This window comes from Argentina silus (assembly GCF_951799395.1).
Source record: "Argentina silus genome assembly, chromosome: 10".
NCBI classification, from domain to species: domain Eukaryota; kingdom Metazoa; phylum Chordata; class Actinopteri; order Argentiniformes; family Argentinidae; genus Argentina; species Argentina silus.
The window spans coordinates 6,164,584-6,182,785 of record NC_139664.1 but is presented as its reverse complement, the minus strand read 5'-3'; the positions used below and the strand labels follow the sequence as shown (position 1 = coordinate 6,182,785).

General features: G+C 44.2%; 2 protein-coding genes across 2 annotated transcripts; both read right to left on the bottom strand.

Moving 5' to 3' along the window:
* Positions 1–367: 367 nt before the first annotated feature.
* yrdc (yrdC N(6)-threonylcarbamoyltransferase domain containing) lies at positions 368–3,615 on the bottom strand. The gene is made up of 6 exons (XM_083678397.1): positions 3,410–3,615; positions 2,864–3,059; positions 2,601–2,715; positions 2,236–2,355; positions 1,739–1,869; positions 368–1,500 (listed from the first exon to the last, which is right to left on the bottom strand). The coding sequence occupies exons 1-6, from the start codon at positions 3,582–3,584 to the stop codon at positions 1,431–1,433; spliced, it is 807 nt and encodes a 268-aa protein (XP_083534523.1). The 5' UTR covers positions 3,585–3,615; the 3' UTR covers positions 368–1,430.
* Positions 3,616–4,686: 1,071 nt separating this feature from the next.
* Positions 4,687–17,869, bottom strand: mtf1 (metal-regulatory transcription factor 1). Its single transcript, XM_083679555.1, has 11 exons — positions 17,663–17,869; positions 15,487–16,012; positions 12,764–13,002; positions 11,691–11,822; positions 11,391–11,464; positions 10,964–11,097; positions 10,559–10,636; positions 10,331–10,437; positions 9,587–10,247; positions 9,409–9,475; positions 4,687–9,062 (listed from the first exon to the last, which is right to left on the bottom strand). Exons 2-11 carry the CDS (start codon positions 15,958–15,960, stop codon positions 8,572–8,574), a joined length of 2,457 nt encoding a protein of 818 aa, XP_083535681.1. The 5' UTR covers positions 15,961–16,012; positions 17,663–17,869; the 3' UTR covers positions 4,687–8,571.
* Positions 17,870–18,202: the final 333 nt, after the last annotated feature.

The window sequence follows — 18,202 nt, the reverse complement described above, 5'->3', positions numbered from 1 at the left end:
AGCTTGGCACACCTGTATTTGGGGAGTTTCTCCCATTCTTCTCTGCAGATCCTCTCAAGCTCTGTCAGGTTGGGTGGGGCGCGTCGGTGCACAGCTATTTTCAGTTCTCTCCAGAGATGTTCGATCAGGTTCAAGTCCGGCCTCTGGCTGGGCCACTCAAGACTCAGAGACTTGTCCCGAAGCCACCTGCGTTGTCTTGGCTGTGTGCTTAGCATCGTTGTCCTGGTCTAAGGCACCTCAAGCAACAACAAAATCATAAACCTGCCCTGGTTGACAGTGAATGCCATCCATAGAATTTGTGGTTACTGATATGCCCAACTTTCACATCTTTGCGGTAAGAAGACAACACACACAAAAATGTATTTGAACAGTTTATTGTTGGCATGTAAATCTGTTGGCGGAAGCTCTTAACCCTGCATCACATCAACATTAGTTGTCCATCTGTACTGTCGGCGAGGAGAGAATCCTACCACATTTTCCACAAAAATAATATGGTCCATTATGCAAACCAGAATGATGTTCAGTGTTAAAGTATTCACAAGCTTGGAGCAATAATACACTATTTACACCCTTCAAAGACATTCTGTACCGTCAACTGAGGCCATCGATAATAAATAACAGCGTCAGAAATTTCCAAAACAATGATCAATAAATGCATGTGGTGGATGTGTACTGCATGAATCAGATTAAAAACAAATACCCAGTCAAACTCAAGCAGGGGGAAAAATAAAATCAATCCTTTTATCAACAAAAAAAGCAGAACCTGCACTCCAATAAATAAAACTCCATTCAAGTTAATACAATAGAGTAAACACATATACAATTCATAAAACCCAAAGAACATCACCTCTTCCTGCACAAAAAGGACACTTGAAATTGTTATCAGGCAATTCAGAAGTGGCTATCTTAACATAGTGGCTTTGTGTAACCATTATTCAAACTGACAGTAACAGGCCCTTTGAAAAGGGTTCAAAAAGCAAAGAAACTACAGCCGTTACTCCCCGAGCCAAGTCTCACCGGTATGACAATAAAAGTAGGTCAAGTATTGAGTGTTCCTTTGGGTCATAGCAGGCTGGAATTAAATGTCTTTACTTTCCACTAAAAAGTCAATTTCTGAACGGAAGACTGGGTTTCACGTCTCTAAGAATTGTCCAGAGAAACAAGGAGGCTCCGACAACAAACAACCCAGAGAAGAAGGAAATCCTTCAAGTTGTCCATTCCTCCCCTAAGTTTTCCCATAATGATGAAAAAGAGACTATCCTCCATACGGAGCTAGGTCTAGTGATCTGGTTTCTTCACTCTCTTCGGCCATGCAAACATACGGCATTGACATCATCAGGACCATGTTGTATTTGACCATGGAGAGAATATGCAAATGTGCAGCTGGCTGTGCGTTTCAGCATGTTGTACAGGTGTGGAGGGAGAAGACCTCACTGATCCCCCGTGTCTTCTAACAGTCCATATTTGCGCTCCAGCAGATCAACTGTGGAAGAGATGGCACTAAAAGATGAAGAGAAGGAGAAAGCGATGGTTTATCTCCTGTAACATCATATATACAGTATGTTTGAAACTCAACAGGAAACTATTAATACTACTAATAGCCACTATTACTCTGCAAATGAGTCCTTTGCATTAGTTCACTTTCTTAAAACGTAGTGTTTTCAATTATCTTAACAATATCTTAACAAATGTCAGACTTAATGTACTAATTGTTGGGCCTGCCAGTGTCATGACTCACCAGCCAGGTCTGATGACACAGTATTTGCCAAACACTGATAGGTTGACCACTGTTGACCCCAGCCGACTCTGGTCTCCTATTGGTCCACCATCGACAACCACTGCTAACTGAGGCCACAGGTCCTGGAACTCCTGCAAGAAAAAAAAAAAAAAAGAGACTTAAGAAGAACTTTTGTACGACTATGTCATAGACCTCGAAATGCATCAGCTTACTTAAAAAGAAAGAAAGGCAGTAATAATCCTTGATTGAGTTTTTTTTTTTTTTAAATATGTTTTTAGCGCATTTCTGCTTTTATTGGGTGAGAGACAGTAGAGATTGACAGGAAGGATGGGAGCGAGAGGAGGGATGACATGCAAGATAGGTCGAGGGTCGGAATTGAACCAGGAACCTTGTGATTACGTGGTATGCGCATTAGTGTGCTACGCCACTAAGCGCCCCTCCCCTTCATTTCTTGAGAGTAAAACCACTTTCATACATATTGGCTTGTCTCTACTTACATGTACAGCCACAGTGCTGGAGTGAGAGCTGATGTTGGCGCTGGTGAGGGCGAGGGGCTCCCCACACATCTGGCACAGACGTCTCATGAAGGCATGGTCTGGGATGCGCACTCCTACCAACTGGAAGGAGTATGAACCCATTGACAAAAGCCCCTTAAAAGAGCCTGATTTATTGCGTGTCGGAAAGGACTCCATGCCTGGATGGCTGGAAGCATAAATTAATCACTTGCGCTTGAGAGATTTGGTGATTAACCAGGAAATCATGATGCTGTAAAATGATTCCAGCCTTTCAGGGCCAGCTATGTGTGTCAGCGGGGTGAGTGGAGTCCAGTTGCAGGTATGGGGAGGGAGTGAGGGACTCTTACCGGAGTGAAGGGGTTGAGGTCAGTGTTGAGTACTTCTGACCGCTCCAGCACCAGAGTGACCGGACCAGGCAACAAGTCCCTGAGGAGCTCCTCCTTGACTGCAACCTTGCAGTACCTGTCACCAGAGGGGAAGGGGTAACACACACACACACCATTTAGATTGAATTGTCTTATGTTTTGAGGCCCACAAGCATAGCTTCAACAAACCCTATAGCTAGGATTCTTGAGAGTGGAAAGGACATATGACAATGCAAATCACTTACTTGTAGATGTCCTGGATTTCTCCCACGCAAATGGCCAATGGTTTTTGACCATTACGGCCCTTAATATTATACACCCTCTTGATGGCATCAGAGTTCTGAGCCAGACAAGCCAAGCCATATATTGTGTCAGTTGGCACGGCCACGACCTGTCCCTCCTTCAGAGCCTTCACTGTTGAATTCAGGATTTCAGCACCATCTACAGGCAGAGCAGACAATATGACAAATCTTCAACCCAATTGCCAGTCATTGTGAATGCGAACTCATATGCAATATATAGCTCACAACCGTCTCCACTGAGGAAGATGTAAATAATGCCAAGTTTAACATAAAGCCTGAATAACAGCTATGCAAAAACTTACACAACATGCACCTGACCCCTAGATATCATATCCTTGATTCTAATTGTACCACGATGGGCATGCCATCATGTCATGATCTGTCATAATCCGTATTATTGTAGAATTGTATTATACCTGGCTGGATCTAGTGCTTATGATCTGAAATAAGGGGGCTTGCCAAAGTGCTAGCTACTCCAGCTATGCGTACCTGGCTGTCTCTCCTCATGCCGGGCAGACGGCCCATTGACCGTCTGCGGTAACAAGCACAGAAGTTTCGTCTTCAGCTCTTTGCACATTGTTCTTCCTTGTCGAGTCGCCAAGGCAGAATGATGAGCGCTTCTTGATTTGATTAAGTAAGAAGCAAACTTATTCAGGGTTGGCATGTGAGACTCAGATTGCTACTACATGAACTCTTTGCATGCTGTTGCCTGATGAAATAACAGTGACAGTGTCTTCCGGGTCACGCCTTCCAACTATGACACGCAATTCCTTAAAGTGACAGCACACCATAAACAGTAGTAGCAGGGGTTAGTAGCGCTGAAAATCCATGACAGGTGCTATGATGCAAAATAGGCAAATACGTTTTTCTTATTTGGATAACTATTGCTGATATTCACCTAAACTAACCAGAAAATATGTCCATGTCGCATTTCCACATAAGCTACATCAAATGAAACATGGACAGCCTAATCTATTCACCTTCACAAGCAACAGCTTGCATGACAACGATTGATTAGTGAAATTATATCACCTGTGTGAAGGACAGATGAACTTTCTCTGTGAAAGAATATGGCGTCGGGCACAGGTAAATACAACATAATTTATTTAAATTGTCTATCGATTTATAGTTTCATTCTAATGGTTCCATTCTTTGGGTGATTCATCATTTCCAGATAATAAGGTCAATGATCCAGCCCTCCAAACTGACGAGAAAGACACCAACACAGAGGTTAGAAATGTGTGTGACTAAATCAGAATGACAAATCCAGACATGTGCTTCACCCCAATTCAACAATAACTTATTGTCCCATAAAGGAGGTTATGTGCCACTTAATATAACACTGACGTACATTGAGTCTTTGGTTTGAACGGGTGATTCGAACCAAGCCTTGTTTTGGTCAGAACAGCTCCTTGAGGACCTCGATGAGAAATTGATCTCCCTGAGGGAAAAGATGGAGCTTTGCAACACTGTTCTAAGGGACTTGGTGGACCTGCGAGGTATTTTAGGGGTACGTTTCACCATGCTACAAAAATTCAAATGATTTGGTCCTCCATCAAACTCATGCATTTTCTTTATATCCAACAGGAGAAGAATCTCAATGACGCCACATTCCCTGCTCAGAAGTGACTAAGCATTTTACTCCTGATAGTCCAGTCATGTAATTGTATGTATTATTATTTATGTTGATAAATAAAGGATAATCTAATCACATGCATATGTTGTTATGCTGATTGGCTTGGGCAAGAAGGAGAGAAAAGTTACAAGTCAGATAAGATTTTATTAGTATTATATTGCTCTCAATTCAAAAAGGTATTTATCATAATACAATATTACTTTATACAAAACAAGCATATAAGCAAACCATTTTCACATGATACATTCTTTTAAAAATACAAATCCTTTACAATTCCTCACTCTTTGGGTGTTGACATTCCTTTGGAAGCATATCGTTTCCCCCTCCTTACCCATTGAGAATATGTTCAGTTGCACACACATTTCTGTGTTCCTAACTATGTACAGAATTGCAAAATACAAATCGTGCCACTACTGTGCTGTTTCCAAAGTGGCACATCTTTTGTGAAACATCCAGCTTCCAAACAAATGTCAGCATCAGTGTTTCGCACATATGAACCTCCATTCCAAGCATCTGACCACTTGCAAGGAAAACAACGAACAGGTTTCCCCACACATAAGCTGTTACCATTGCCTGGCCATCGAAACAAGTCATCACTTAAGTGTCCTTTTCCCCCATAAAAGGCAGAACCAGCGTTTGATTTCTATCAAACTAATCTTGGTCTAAATGGTTAAGTTAGGCTAACAATTTGGGTCCAAATTTGTGTCGTCCTTACAGATGGAACAGAGGACTTGAGATGACTTGAGGAAAAAGAATAGCATACAGCATAGAGAACATAAAAATATCTGACAAAGTTTTTACCCAAAACGTAAAAAAAAAAGAAATGCAGCATACAGCATTTGACCCAAATAATTCTTACAACAGAATCATATTGATTTGACAAGTTCTTCTTTCCAAGCAAATCCAGTAAGTGTTTAACCATGGTAACTCACAGGGAGGCAAAACAACAAGTAAAAGTATAAAAGGACAACAACTCATGATTCAATATTCACAGGAAAGAACTGGAAAAATAGAACAAAAAACAATGACAATGCCCAGATCGACCATCCCACCTCAAACATGATCCATCATATATTCTATTGGACCTTCACATCAAAAAGGATGGTTATGGTTTTCAAGATAGGATACCAAGTGTTGGTCAAAAGTTGAATATTCAAAGACATTGACTTTGAGCAAAAACATTTTGTATATGGAACTTTGCAAGTTGATAGCAACCCTGCATATTGATAACTGTGAGTTGGAACAATAAATTAATTGTTTTTTGATAAAAGTTGGTCAAGAGGTTTGGTACACTTGTTAAGGGAATGCTGCAGTCAAAAATAATTGCATAGTTCTTTTCCTCAAAGGTATGCATGGAATAGGTGAAAATATAGAGGGCAGTGACTGGGTCTGGGTAATATTTGCAGTACATAAAGGTATTGACCCTGTGGGGATATATACTTATAGATAAATACTAAAGTTAATCTAGCATTTGATAATTTACAACACGTTATATTCTAGTGGACCCAATTCTAAGTGCTAACAACAGTAAAATAAATATTCCAAGTTCTGATATTGGGTACATCATCAAACAGCAAAGGAGAAAAGCCCGTCAATGTTAACAACTTCCCTCATGTTGCCACTGCTAGACAAAGGTTTCCTGCATATTATCCACTTCTTAATGCATATGACACTAAGGTTGCCTCAATCACTCTCCATACTCAATGACAAAATAATAAAATTATCAAACTGTTGTCGAGCCAGTCTTGCTAAATAGCAATTGAAATCTTGGATGTAATTACGATTTCTCATTACACATTTGAGATTAGTAAAACACAGTATCATATTGTGTGCAATACAGAACTACACAAACAAGACATTAACAAATTCAGTCTACAGTATCGTTCCGCAGTAACACGTCCTTTACATAATACAAAAATGTGAACTCAGACATGACTGTTGGCACAAAAAATTCGCTCTAAACAAAATTTTTAATTTGTTTCTTGCCAATTTGTTTGTCCTCATGTAGACTGCTGCTAAAAGGCATTGAAAGAGACTAGACAGAGAAATGAGCGGCCAGGTGGCATGTCCATGGCAAGTCATAGGCAGAGACTGTCAAGGCAAGGAGGCCCAGGCATAAGCCACAGGAAGTATTCTGCAGTAAGGCAATGTTGCTCTACACATGATATATATCTATAGGGCATAATGCCTTCTCTCCTATTTTGTCATCATTGCATTGTGTCCCATGTGAAACAATATAAATCATACAATACTCTGAGAAAGTTACTTATGCTTGTATCGGAAAATACTATGTCGACTGCACAGAAGCCAATAAGCCTTAGAATGTATACAACTAATCATTTACAAAGGCTACATTTCAAACTCTTCTGCATAAAATGTGAATGTCTGCATTTGGGCAGAATGCAAAGAAAAAAGGGCAGTGCAGGAGTATTGTCTCCAGTCGCCAACCTCCAAATGTTCTCAAAATTCTCTACAAAAATATGAATACTAAAACAATGTAAAGGAATAGGTGTTCATATCATTAAATGCACTGTATTTACACCATCGTCAACACCCCTTTAAACACCCTCTACAGCAGTGGTATAGTTGTAATGATAACTGGTCATCGTAAACTGAGCTACTCAATTCAAAAAGACAGTGCACAAAAAGCAGGAGAAAGAGTGCAAACGTACGGCTACCGCAATTGAGGGGCGCCAGGCAGTCTATTGCATGTCTGATAGGTTGCCCAATAGTATCAGTTCGATATGGCATGATGCATCCCTGAGTGGGTCATAAACACATATTGTGTTGAATGTGATCTTCTATCACTGATTGACTGATCATTTAATTGTGGACAGGTTTTGTAAACCGGAAGACCCCAGGACTAAGTATAGGTGCAATGCTGTGCAGTCTAACCACTGCTCTCTGAAACTTGCTTGTTAACTCTTAGGAGGACTGGGGCAAAAATCAGTAACAATTAAAGGAGAACAAAAAAAAAAAGAAGATGCATAATAATAAGAGTGTAATAAATCAATAATTGCAATGATGATGATTATGAGTTGTTCATGATGCGTAGGCAGACATAATCATCAAAAGGAAGAGATTAAGCATTTAAATAAATTAACATATACAAATTAAATACTAGTTAAGTTAGGGTTTGATGTATTGACTTCTAAATTACATTTAAAAGGCAAGCAAATTTTGTCACAGGTTTCTTTTTTGAATTAGTAAGTATACCTGTAAAATAACAAAACAAACATAGACAAACAAAACCACACAAAACAAAATAATCACATTTTCTGGACTACGCCAAGGTAAAACACTGAGGAAATGACTTCATATTTATGGTTTTGGCTGGACTTTGCGTAAAATGGATATACCCCCTCTGATTCCTTGCAGGGAGTATAGTAAAACTCTACTAATTAACCTTGCCATGCAGTACATTCTGGTCAACCGCATACTTGCTCAAAGTACTTGTTAGAAACTTTAGTAGAGTACATGGATAGACGACAAATCAAGTTTCGTTTCACTGCTCGGGAATCAGAGCTTCAAAGCCATTCGAGGCAGAACCATTCAGAGGGCCTTTCAAATCATCAGTGCTTAGGGCGTTGTTGCGTTTGATGAAAAGCTCATTCAGAATGGGGTTTTTTCTCCTATTCTGGTGTCACGCATTTGGTGCTTTGCCAAAAATCAGCCTCTAAACATAATTTCATATGCACCACTCCTTATGTAAAGAACTTGCCTTACCACTACTTGTGTCATGACCCACAAAACACACAATTTGTTTCAAAGCTCCTAACAGTAAAGAATTACTACTGTATGTGAGGCAAATCAGAATGCACTGCAGGTAAAGGGAATGCTTGGTCAGAAGAGGTGCTCTTGGACAGAAGAGAAGAAGCCTTCACTGCAGGAGGTGATGATGTAGGGATGCCTGTGAGACAGGGTGAGGCAGACAGACAAGGCGGGTAGCTGGGTACATGGCATAGTCTCTGCTAGGGGTCGGTGTAGTCTCCGCAAGGGGTTGGCGTAGTCTCTGCTAAGGGTTGCCATTGCTGCTACCTCCCACCGCGGAGAACTCGTCGGCCACAAGCAGCAGAGCCTCGATGTTGGCCGCTGTCTCTGGGCTCTGCAGCGACAGGAAGTCCGACACGTCCATGGTGGCCAAAACGTCAGCGGTGGGCGGGTTGCTGGGCGTGGCCAATGGGGGAAGAGTCTGAGCTGAGGCGCTCCCTTGCCCTGCCCTTGTCTGGGGGAGGGCCTCGCTCACCTTGGAGGGGGACTGTGGGAGGCAGCAGGAGGGGGATGAGGGGGCTGGTGGGGGGACCGGGGGAAAGGTAGGCTCCGGGGGAGGAGGTGGAGGAGGAGGGGGTTCCTGGGGCTGCTGTTGAGGCGCTGCTGGGGCAGGCGTGCTCTTGTTGGAGTTCTTGTCTTTAGCCGCGTCCCTGCAGGCACACTGACACTGGCAGGACTCCTCCTGTTTGATGATGATGACTGGCAGGCTGAGGCCGATCTGCTGGACAGAGCTGCCTGAAACAGAAAGACCCAAACAAGAGCTAGGACAACACACACCAAGCCAACTGTCTCATCCAATCAATCTCCTTTTTTCATAAAAGTCCACTGTCCTTTCTTATTCCATTCCCATTTAACTACTTAAAAAGGATAGTTCACTATTTGTACACCAAATAATCAGATGGTTCCTTACCTTGAAAGCAGTCTATTGGCCAGTAGAAAGTGTAATACATGGTGTTGTTTAAATAGCCACTAATAACTATGAGTTGTAAACAAGTGAACTATCCCTTTAAGTAGTTTACCAAACTGAATTATAATCTCAGCACTCTTCCAGTGGTCGGAACTCTCTGCAAATGTGTCTCACCTGAATTTCCTCCCACTGGTATGGCTGTGGTGAAGAAGACCTTCTCAACTTTTGGACCTCCTTGCGACTGCGAACAAAACATTGAGATCATTGGTCAGATCACCATGGCCGCCCAGTCCATGAATGAAGCCAAAAATCAGAGAGAAAACACTATTCCCAAATTTTAGACAACTCTCACCGCTTGCTCTGGGTTTTGTTGGCTGTTGGCAGCGCTGCTGAGGATCCACTGCAGGTTCTGGTCTGACATGACGATGCTGGGCTGCAGCAGGCCCTGGGTGGGGGCGATGGTGATGGTGGCAGACGTGGGAACCAGCGCAGGGCTGGGGTTGGGGTTGGTAGCCAAAGGCACGGTGTGAGCCACAGCCGGCAGAGTGTCTGTGGTGGTCTGTGTTGGGGCAACGGCAGCGCCTGGTGCCATGCTGGTGAGGGCCGGCACCACTGGAGGAGCTACAGCAGCAACCACAGCAGCAGGGGGCGCTAGTGGGGCGGTCTGGGCCGTGCCCTCCTGCTGCAGGAATGTGGGCGGCAGTGCCACATAGTGCTGCTGGGGGGCGACAGCAGGGGCCGCCGGGGCTGTGGCAGGCACGTCTGGCGTCTGCGGGGCGCTGGGTAAGGGTACGAATGGAGCCGGCTGGGTGGAGCTGACTGGGGTGCTGATGGGGGCGGGTGCTGGGGTCTGAGGGGCAGTCTGGCTGAGCTGGGAGGGAGTCTCCAGGACAGGGGTGGTGTGGGAACAGGGGGATGAGGAGGAGCGGTGATGGAGGGAGAAGGAGAGGAGGGATGAACCGTCGGCCGCAGCTAGATGGCCATGGTTATCCAGGCCAAAGGCTTCAACAAGGCTCTCTGAAAGAGAAGAGGGTAAGGATTAGCATAAAAGGCGCATCCCCAGGCCGATTCTTATCAAAGTTGATCCGTTTTGTACTTGCCGGCAGGATGGGCATCGTCTTGACTAACGCTGTTTTCTGGACTCTGAAACATTAGCTCGAATATCCTCACGGGGGTAACACTGTTCAAATCCAAGCTGTGAGACTGCAACACAAAAAGCGACACATTCACACAGCAGTATGGTCTGTCTTCAACTGACAGAATCAGATGGGATCTATATAATAAAAAGGTGTAGTCACGGAAACAAAATACCAACCAGACTTACATTATGGATGTTTTCTCTGAGCTCTGAGTCTGTGGAGATGAGGCTCAAGTCACTGAGGCACAGTGAATGATTTGCATCCTGTAATTAGAGATGAATAGGCCCAAATTACATTTTCCACTGCCTAGAGAAATGAATAACTCACAACAATGGAAAGACACAGCTCTTAGAAATATAAAAATGTCTGACATCCAACTAATGGATAGGACAACAATTATAATACCTTGATATGAAAGACAACATAAATCATAAGAGACTATACTATACAAGAGACTACAAAATGTCACAGGTAAAAACAATGCAGTTCATTTATCTTGCAGAGCATTAAGACGGAGCATATCCTCTGCCAGCAAATCAGAACAGACAAATCCATAGTTTTTGGAAAAGGTGCAGTGTGATATGACTCACTTCAGACAGGGGGTGTGTGAGGGTGACACTGAAGGGCTGGCCCTTATCATGGCCCCTGATATGACTCTTCAAACTGTACTGACTGCTGAATGTCTTCACACAGCCGTCGCTGGGACAGTTGAACGGCTTCTCCCCTGAGGGAAGGGAGAGAGGGAGGGAGGGAGGGAGAGGGTCACCTTCACTGTATGCCAAGTCAAATGACTATTTCACCTGCATAACACAGTCAGTATTGCCATTTCAAAAAGTGCACTGTTTGACTAAACATCGAATGCAGCGGAAGTGCTGGAATGGGGATAATAAGAAACACTGTGGCTCTGAGCTGTGAATGAATCACTATGTTGTTAATCAGTAATGGGACTATCATTTATGAGCACTAAGGAACGCAAATCTTTTTCTTAACAGGCATATATATATGAGTAAAGTGTACCTGTGTGTGTCCGTACGTGCGTCTTAAGGTGGTGGCTGGCAGCGAATGCCTTGCCACAGCCGTCATGGTCGCATCTAGAGGCAGATCAAACGTATCTGTTACTCTAATCACATGACAGGACAATGCTTCATATTGTAATGTGCAATCGCATCTGCTTATTACATAATATAATAACAAACAGAGATGGTGAAATCAATAGCGCGTCCACAAGGAGCGGGTAATGACCTAGCCTAATTTCTAAAGCAGATGCCTACCTTCCCTTGAGACACATAAACGGCAGTATGAAGTCTAATCACTCACCGGAATGGTTTCTCCCCGGTGTGTGTGCGAATGTGCTTCCTCAGGTCACTGAGCGTAGTAAAGTACTTTGTGCATCCCTCCGATTCACAGTTGAACGTCTTCCCCGTGTGCAGTCTCTGGTGTGCTTTCAGTCTGTGGAGACAACGGCATTTAATAAACACCCCATGCCCACATCGAGCTGCCTAAGTGTTGATCCCAACTGACAACATTCTCACTTTAACTGGATCACACTCACAGTCGAAAAACATTACAACATAGAAAACACATTTCGACAACAGAGCTCAGACTGTTAATGAGTAAACGCTGGAGTGAAGTTACTCCCGGTCATGAAGAGAGCAAAGAGAGGCGTAATCTTTTATGGGGACACAATTAAAGTAGTAGACGCGCGTTTCCATAACTGCCGTTACAGGAGGGGACAGGGCAGCAAGGTTCTGATAAGAGGGAGGGGATGTGATCAAGGGGAAAACAACCCAGCGGGGCAGCGGGTGGATGCGTTGATAAATGGCCCCTGACAAGGGAGTCGACGGTGGCGCGGCTCCACCAGCCTTCGCTACGGCCTCAGGTTGAATGACAACACAGCAGCCACCGCTAGCCAGGGGCTTCCATTGTACCTCCGCTGAGGTCAGAGCCAAAGCTAAAAAAAAAAAACAGTTGGTACCTCACATCCACAAACTCTAGAACAGTCAAATTAGACAGCATCACAATACGAATAAAGTGAGTGTGTATCAACCGATCACTAGACCAGCCAGCTGAGATGCACGTTAAAGCACTGTTGTAGTAGGAACTGACAAAATGCAAAACCAGATACCACTTCCTTTGCTTCGACACTGATACTAAACCACAATCTTTCATGGTTGAATGCACTATAAGTTGTTTGTCAGTAGAACGAACAGATCAGACTATTCCTCAGTGTCTCTCTGTTAGCCTACAGTCTCTTTTCGCAGTCAAATCAAAAGAAAAACGTTGTCTGGGTCGGTGTGCAACTTCACTATGCAATGTCTGAGAATCAATGAAAATACAAACGACCTTACGTAATAAAGCTTCGTTTGTACTTCACATCGCTGGTGCCTCACCTGTAGAGCGTGTTGAAGGCCTTTTCGCAGCCCTGTACGTCACACTCGAAGGGCTTCTCCTTGGTGTGGACGCGCACGTGGATCTTGAGGCTGTAGGAGGTGAGGAAGGCCTTGCCGCAGCCCGACTGGTTGCACACAAACGTGTACTCTCCCCGGTGCGTCTTCTGGTGCGTCCGCAGGTTTCCCGCCGTGCTGTAGGTCCGTGTGCAGCCCTCGAACATGCACTGGTACCTCTTTACCTGAGAGACAGAAGAGGAGGAAGTGAGGAACAACACAGGAGGATGACTTGCACAAGCAACATTACTATTTCTAGATGTGGATTTGAGGATGTGATTCAATTTAAAAAAACTAAACAAAAACATCAGAAAATCGGCAGAGCATTAAGCAACAATAAAACGATCTAGGACTAGGCAATAGCTGTCATTCAAACTAGCCTTTTAAGCTGTAGGCCATTTCACACTGACAGCAACAATGGGACGGACAGCCAGTGTGACTTGATTTAGCTCAATAATGAACCTCTCCTTATGTTGAGGAGACGAGCACAGAGTCACTATGACCTTTTAGAAAGGGCCTGAACCCAGTGACTCAGACACCCGTCACCGCACGAGCGGATGAGTGCAAATGACAGCGCTGGTGACTCGAACCCCCCCCCCCCTCACCCCCCCTCCCATCCATTACATCCAAATGATTCTGTAGCACCCTGTTCAGCTCAGCGGCGGCGAGTATTATGCTCTGTTCTCACACAAAAGGCCCTGGGGCCTGGGAATAAAGCCCGCGCCTCTCCTCCTCCATGTCCCATAGAAACATGCTAGCCTACATTGTCATAACACAAAAGCTGTGAAGGGGGAAGCTCTATTTTCACATGCGACAAAAACAAATCTCTTTCAGCTGCCGCTATCTCCCTTTTAAGCCTTGATCTTCTTGTAGATGGAGGTTAAAAGGGTTTTATTTTGCAGGCCGCATGCGTTTTAAAAAGATGTCTGTCGCCGTGACCTGACCCTGTTAAAATGACAACATATCCCACCTACTAAAAAGTCAACAGCTTACATCCTTTTCGTACGCTTCGGATAGCAATTTTACACACAAGTTACCCTCGACACAATAGCAGAGGCTGCCTGAGCCCGGGATAAGCTATTTATAGAGCTGTCTCTATCTTTCTCCACAAACTGTGCTACGATGGATTCCTGCCATGACAACTGGTGTCCACCAGCAATAGCTGAAACAACAAATGACTGAAACCCAACAGCGTTTCTAACAAGGGCCCGCTGTGCCAAGGCACTACAGGAAGATTTGGAACTCTCACAGCATAATAGGGGTTAATGACTAATTGGACTGATTGGTTCTGCTATTCATTTCTATTACAAGAGACGGAGGGAGGGAGGGAGATGTATGAACATGCTCACCCCCAGTGAGAAGCCTGCTGCTAAAGCATATTAGATACTCTGTATTGTTTCCATCTCCCACAACATCATGACTAACCATTTCTCCAGCATTAGTTCAATCACACAGGGTAATGAGCTAGGGCAAGCCACTGCCTCCCACATGCAGAGGATAAGCATACTCCAATAGGCAGAACATGTCTATGCTTTAGGATGCTACGCAGTGTGAAATGTGAGGCTGCTTTGTGCCGAGGCGCACAGAGAACCTAGCATATAGGCTAGCCAGTAGCTCACATGAATAAATAAGTGAACAAACACAAAGATTTCAAAGACTTTGAACTAAACATCAATGACAAAAGCGAAAGAGAACCAACAAGTTGTGTCAAAGCATGGACACACGCCAGAAGAGTTGGGAGACGAACAATCATTTGCGGTATTGCATCTCTGGCTCAGAGTCCAAGATTTCATAATCCAATCGTGGATGATGCCGTTCCTCTCAGACTGTTAATGACATCATGCAGGTAGGAAGATGGCGGCAGTGGACTGGATGGGGTCCAGCAGAGCACTTTAACACAAAGACAGCAGGTGCTCCTTGCACTGACCCACATGGTGACAACGGGGGACACTGACATCAAAACAGGAACTCCTGCTGCACAGAGGGTGCAATAGTCTGCCGAGCCACGCCGTGATTTGCTAGGAGGAGCAGTGCTGGGTGAAGCACTGGTGTGAGCCAGCTGGGCTGTTACTGAGGCTGAGGTGCTTTGCATTTCAAAAGTAAGTAGAGAAGGCTTATTTGGGACAACATGGCCCTGTAGCAGACCAGTGCGTCAGACAGAGAGGATTAGAGCTGCAGAAACTAAACTTGCTATCGCAAAGTAAAACACATTCACGACGAAGCCTCGGACAAGTTAAGATTTACTACTAGTGCTCAGGGTGGGGACGGGGATTTGTTTATGAGACCATGTTGAAGCAGAAGGCGTAGAGGGGAACGCAGTTTGCAATTCAAATGAAAGTGTTTCATTCATTCAGTCATTTCACCCTCTCTCAGCTCATGCCTCATGTCGCTCCCTTTCTACATGGGGTCTCTCTATAATCACATTCTAATTCAGTAGTCTTAACGACATAATAAATCCTATCCCACACAACCGATAGCATGTCCTCCCTCCTCTAACTAGATTTTGCTCTCATTTAATCTCAACGAACTAAAAGGTCATCGAGAATCAAACGAGTAGGCTGAGCTAAGATCGAAATCCCCTCTGTGGAAAGATAATGTGGCTTCCAAACAGAACCATGCAACATGTGGGTGTAGTCTGAGGGCACGGTGTATGGGCAAGCAGCACGTACCTCTCTTTGCTTGGTCTCTGGACACTCAGAGTGCAAGGTGAGGGTGGCCCCCTCAATGTTCCGAGGCATGGGGGTGGACCCAGGGTTGATGATGAACTGGATCTGGTCGGCCGAGATGGTGTGATGCACGTAACCCTGCGACATGCCATCTGGGTCGGACATGAAGGTCAGGGAGCCCTCTTCATCATCGTCTCCCTCCCCCTCGGTCAGGAAGGTCACCCCGTCATCGTCACCCCCACAGTGGATGTCCTCCTCCCCCTCCTCGTCCAGCCGGATGGGGTCCTGCTCGATGAGCACCGTAGTGCGGTCGTACACCCGGCCCGTGGAGGAGGAGGGCGCGGGCATCAGGTCGTCGTCGTCGTCGTCATTGTCAAAGTTGGCCATCTTGTCTTCATCCTCCTCATCGTGCTCCAGGTGGTCCACCTCCACCTCGAAATACATGGGGGCCTCCGTGTGAGGGCCATTCTCACTCATGGTCCTGGCCGCCTCTCTCGCGTGGGCGCAGAGGACGGCACGCTCGCTTGTCCTGCACAGATGAGGTTAGAGAGGACAGTGTAAGATGCTTTGAGGAGTTAGTCCATCCAAAATCAAAGTCTTTAATTCAAAAGTTCAAACACTTGGCAATGCCTAACCCCCTTTCAGGCCTCAAGAAATTTCTGTTTACAGAACCAATCCCTCTGCTCACTATGTCTACAAATCAGTGAAGCAAAGTAAAACAAAGTCGCCCTTGCGTTAGTAAATTATGCTCTGGGTAAACCTTATAGCGATCCATTCCAATGGCAGAGTTAGGTCTAGAGGCAACACTAACAACAATCATACAGTCATCCACAGAAAAATACACATCTTCGCACTTCGGCTAGGCACAGAGTATGGAGCTTTGCCTCGATACATGGTAAGCCATCTTGTGGAGTGTTGCAATGGAAAGTGGGACAATGCAGAGTTGCTATATTAAGCCAAAGTTAAAAAGTGAAACACATGTTCTAAAAACAAACACTATGCAACTAGGACTGGGGAGGCACACATGACTGGAGTTCTTCTCACCAAAACCTATAACCGTCCTAAACTCCACACAAAGCATGCATGCTAAACCAACATGACAATCATTCAAACTGCAAAAGACCAAACTAATCTGTTCTCACCATTTGACGTGTTTAATGTGGGCCTATTACCGTTATATATTTGACCTACTACATCGATTAGGTCAGTCAGTTCAACTGCAGTGCTCTCTGTAAAGTCATGATGATTTGATGCAATATGTGACTATAATATACGACTTGCTTTCCACATGGAATGTCAATCTGAACTCACTGTATTGTGCAAGTTGCCAGCCCAGTGAATGGAGCTCTACTCTCTAGAACTTTCGATTTCCTTTGACAGAACAGGGTTGAGTCACGAGACCTCTCTCTGCCTTGTTGTTGGTGGAAGACATGACTTGCCGAATTTGATTTGCAAAAAGAAAAGTAAAAGCAGCAAAGGCTGGCTAACTTATGCAATTTAACCTATCCTTTGAAAAGAAACATGCAGTTAACAGGCATGTCAATCACAGTAATTTGCTGTGATTTCGACCGACCTAGAAAGATGGTAGTTATATTAGGTACTAATCAAAACAGCAAGCTTACACTAACAGTATAAGTAACACATTCATTATGTGCTGTTGTGACAGGCAAGCAAGTCAGTTAGCTAGCGAACAATACTGGCTGCTGTGAGTGTTTGATCAGTCGCTAACTGGACAACGACCGCTAGCATGCCTGGCTTGAAAAACAACTGAGTTAGCTAGCCAGCTAGCAATAAACTCATTTTGACAATGCAAACAATGCTAGCTAGCTAGCTAGAAAGATTATTAGGCAGATATTCTGCATGCAAGGGAAATGATGTAACTTTAGCTAGGCATATTGCAATGTCTAAAACTATAGCTGACATGACGATTAACAACAAGTTTCAGTTATCACCCATCATTAGATTCTTCGAGAAGAACAACAAACAGCATCTTTCTGCTTTGCTAGCTAGAATTAGCTCTACCAGGTACTAGCTAGCTTAGCGCGAGCTGGCTGCTGTCAACGTAGAGAACGGTCGAATAAATCTCGCGACTCAGGTTAGAAGTTTTACTTGATCATAAAACACGGCGCACTACAAATACATCCACCGTAAAGAAATGAGTCAACCTGAAAATACTTACCGGTGCAGAGAGAATGCCGAATGAATTTATGTTTCGTGTTGCTTAGCACTTTCTTCCCATCCCCTCCCTGTCGGTACCATGATTAAACATAAACGTCATATTCAGCCTCCCACTCGTAGTGTATTGTGGGAAATGTGCATTTCACTCCCGAGCATCACTTGAACATTTACCTGTAAAGAAGTCTGCCATACCTGTGAAGACGCCCTGGAATAATCCACAAATTAAGCTACTGTTTCATGTTCCGACATGTGCCATGCCAATATTGTTTGATAAAACACAGGATAATGTAAGCTTACATACCGCCTATTTATTTCGAGGAATATTATACTGTTACATTTCTTCTATGTTGGTCTTTTCTGTTTGACAGGGCGAAGATAAAATCTACTACTGCTATACCTGTTAGGCTGTGGTTGATTATATGCCAGAATAAAAAATTAAAAAAACCTGCATCATCCTTTTCACTATGAGGTTATGCAAAGTGACAGAGAAAACACAATGTGAACATGTGAGCATTTCACCAAGTGTTACATCTTCAGTGTA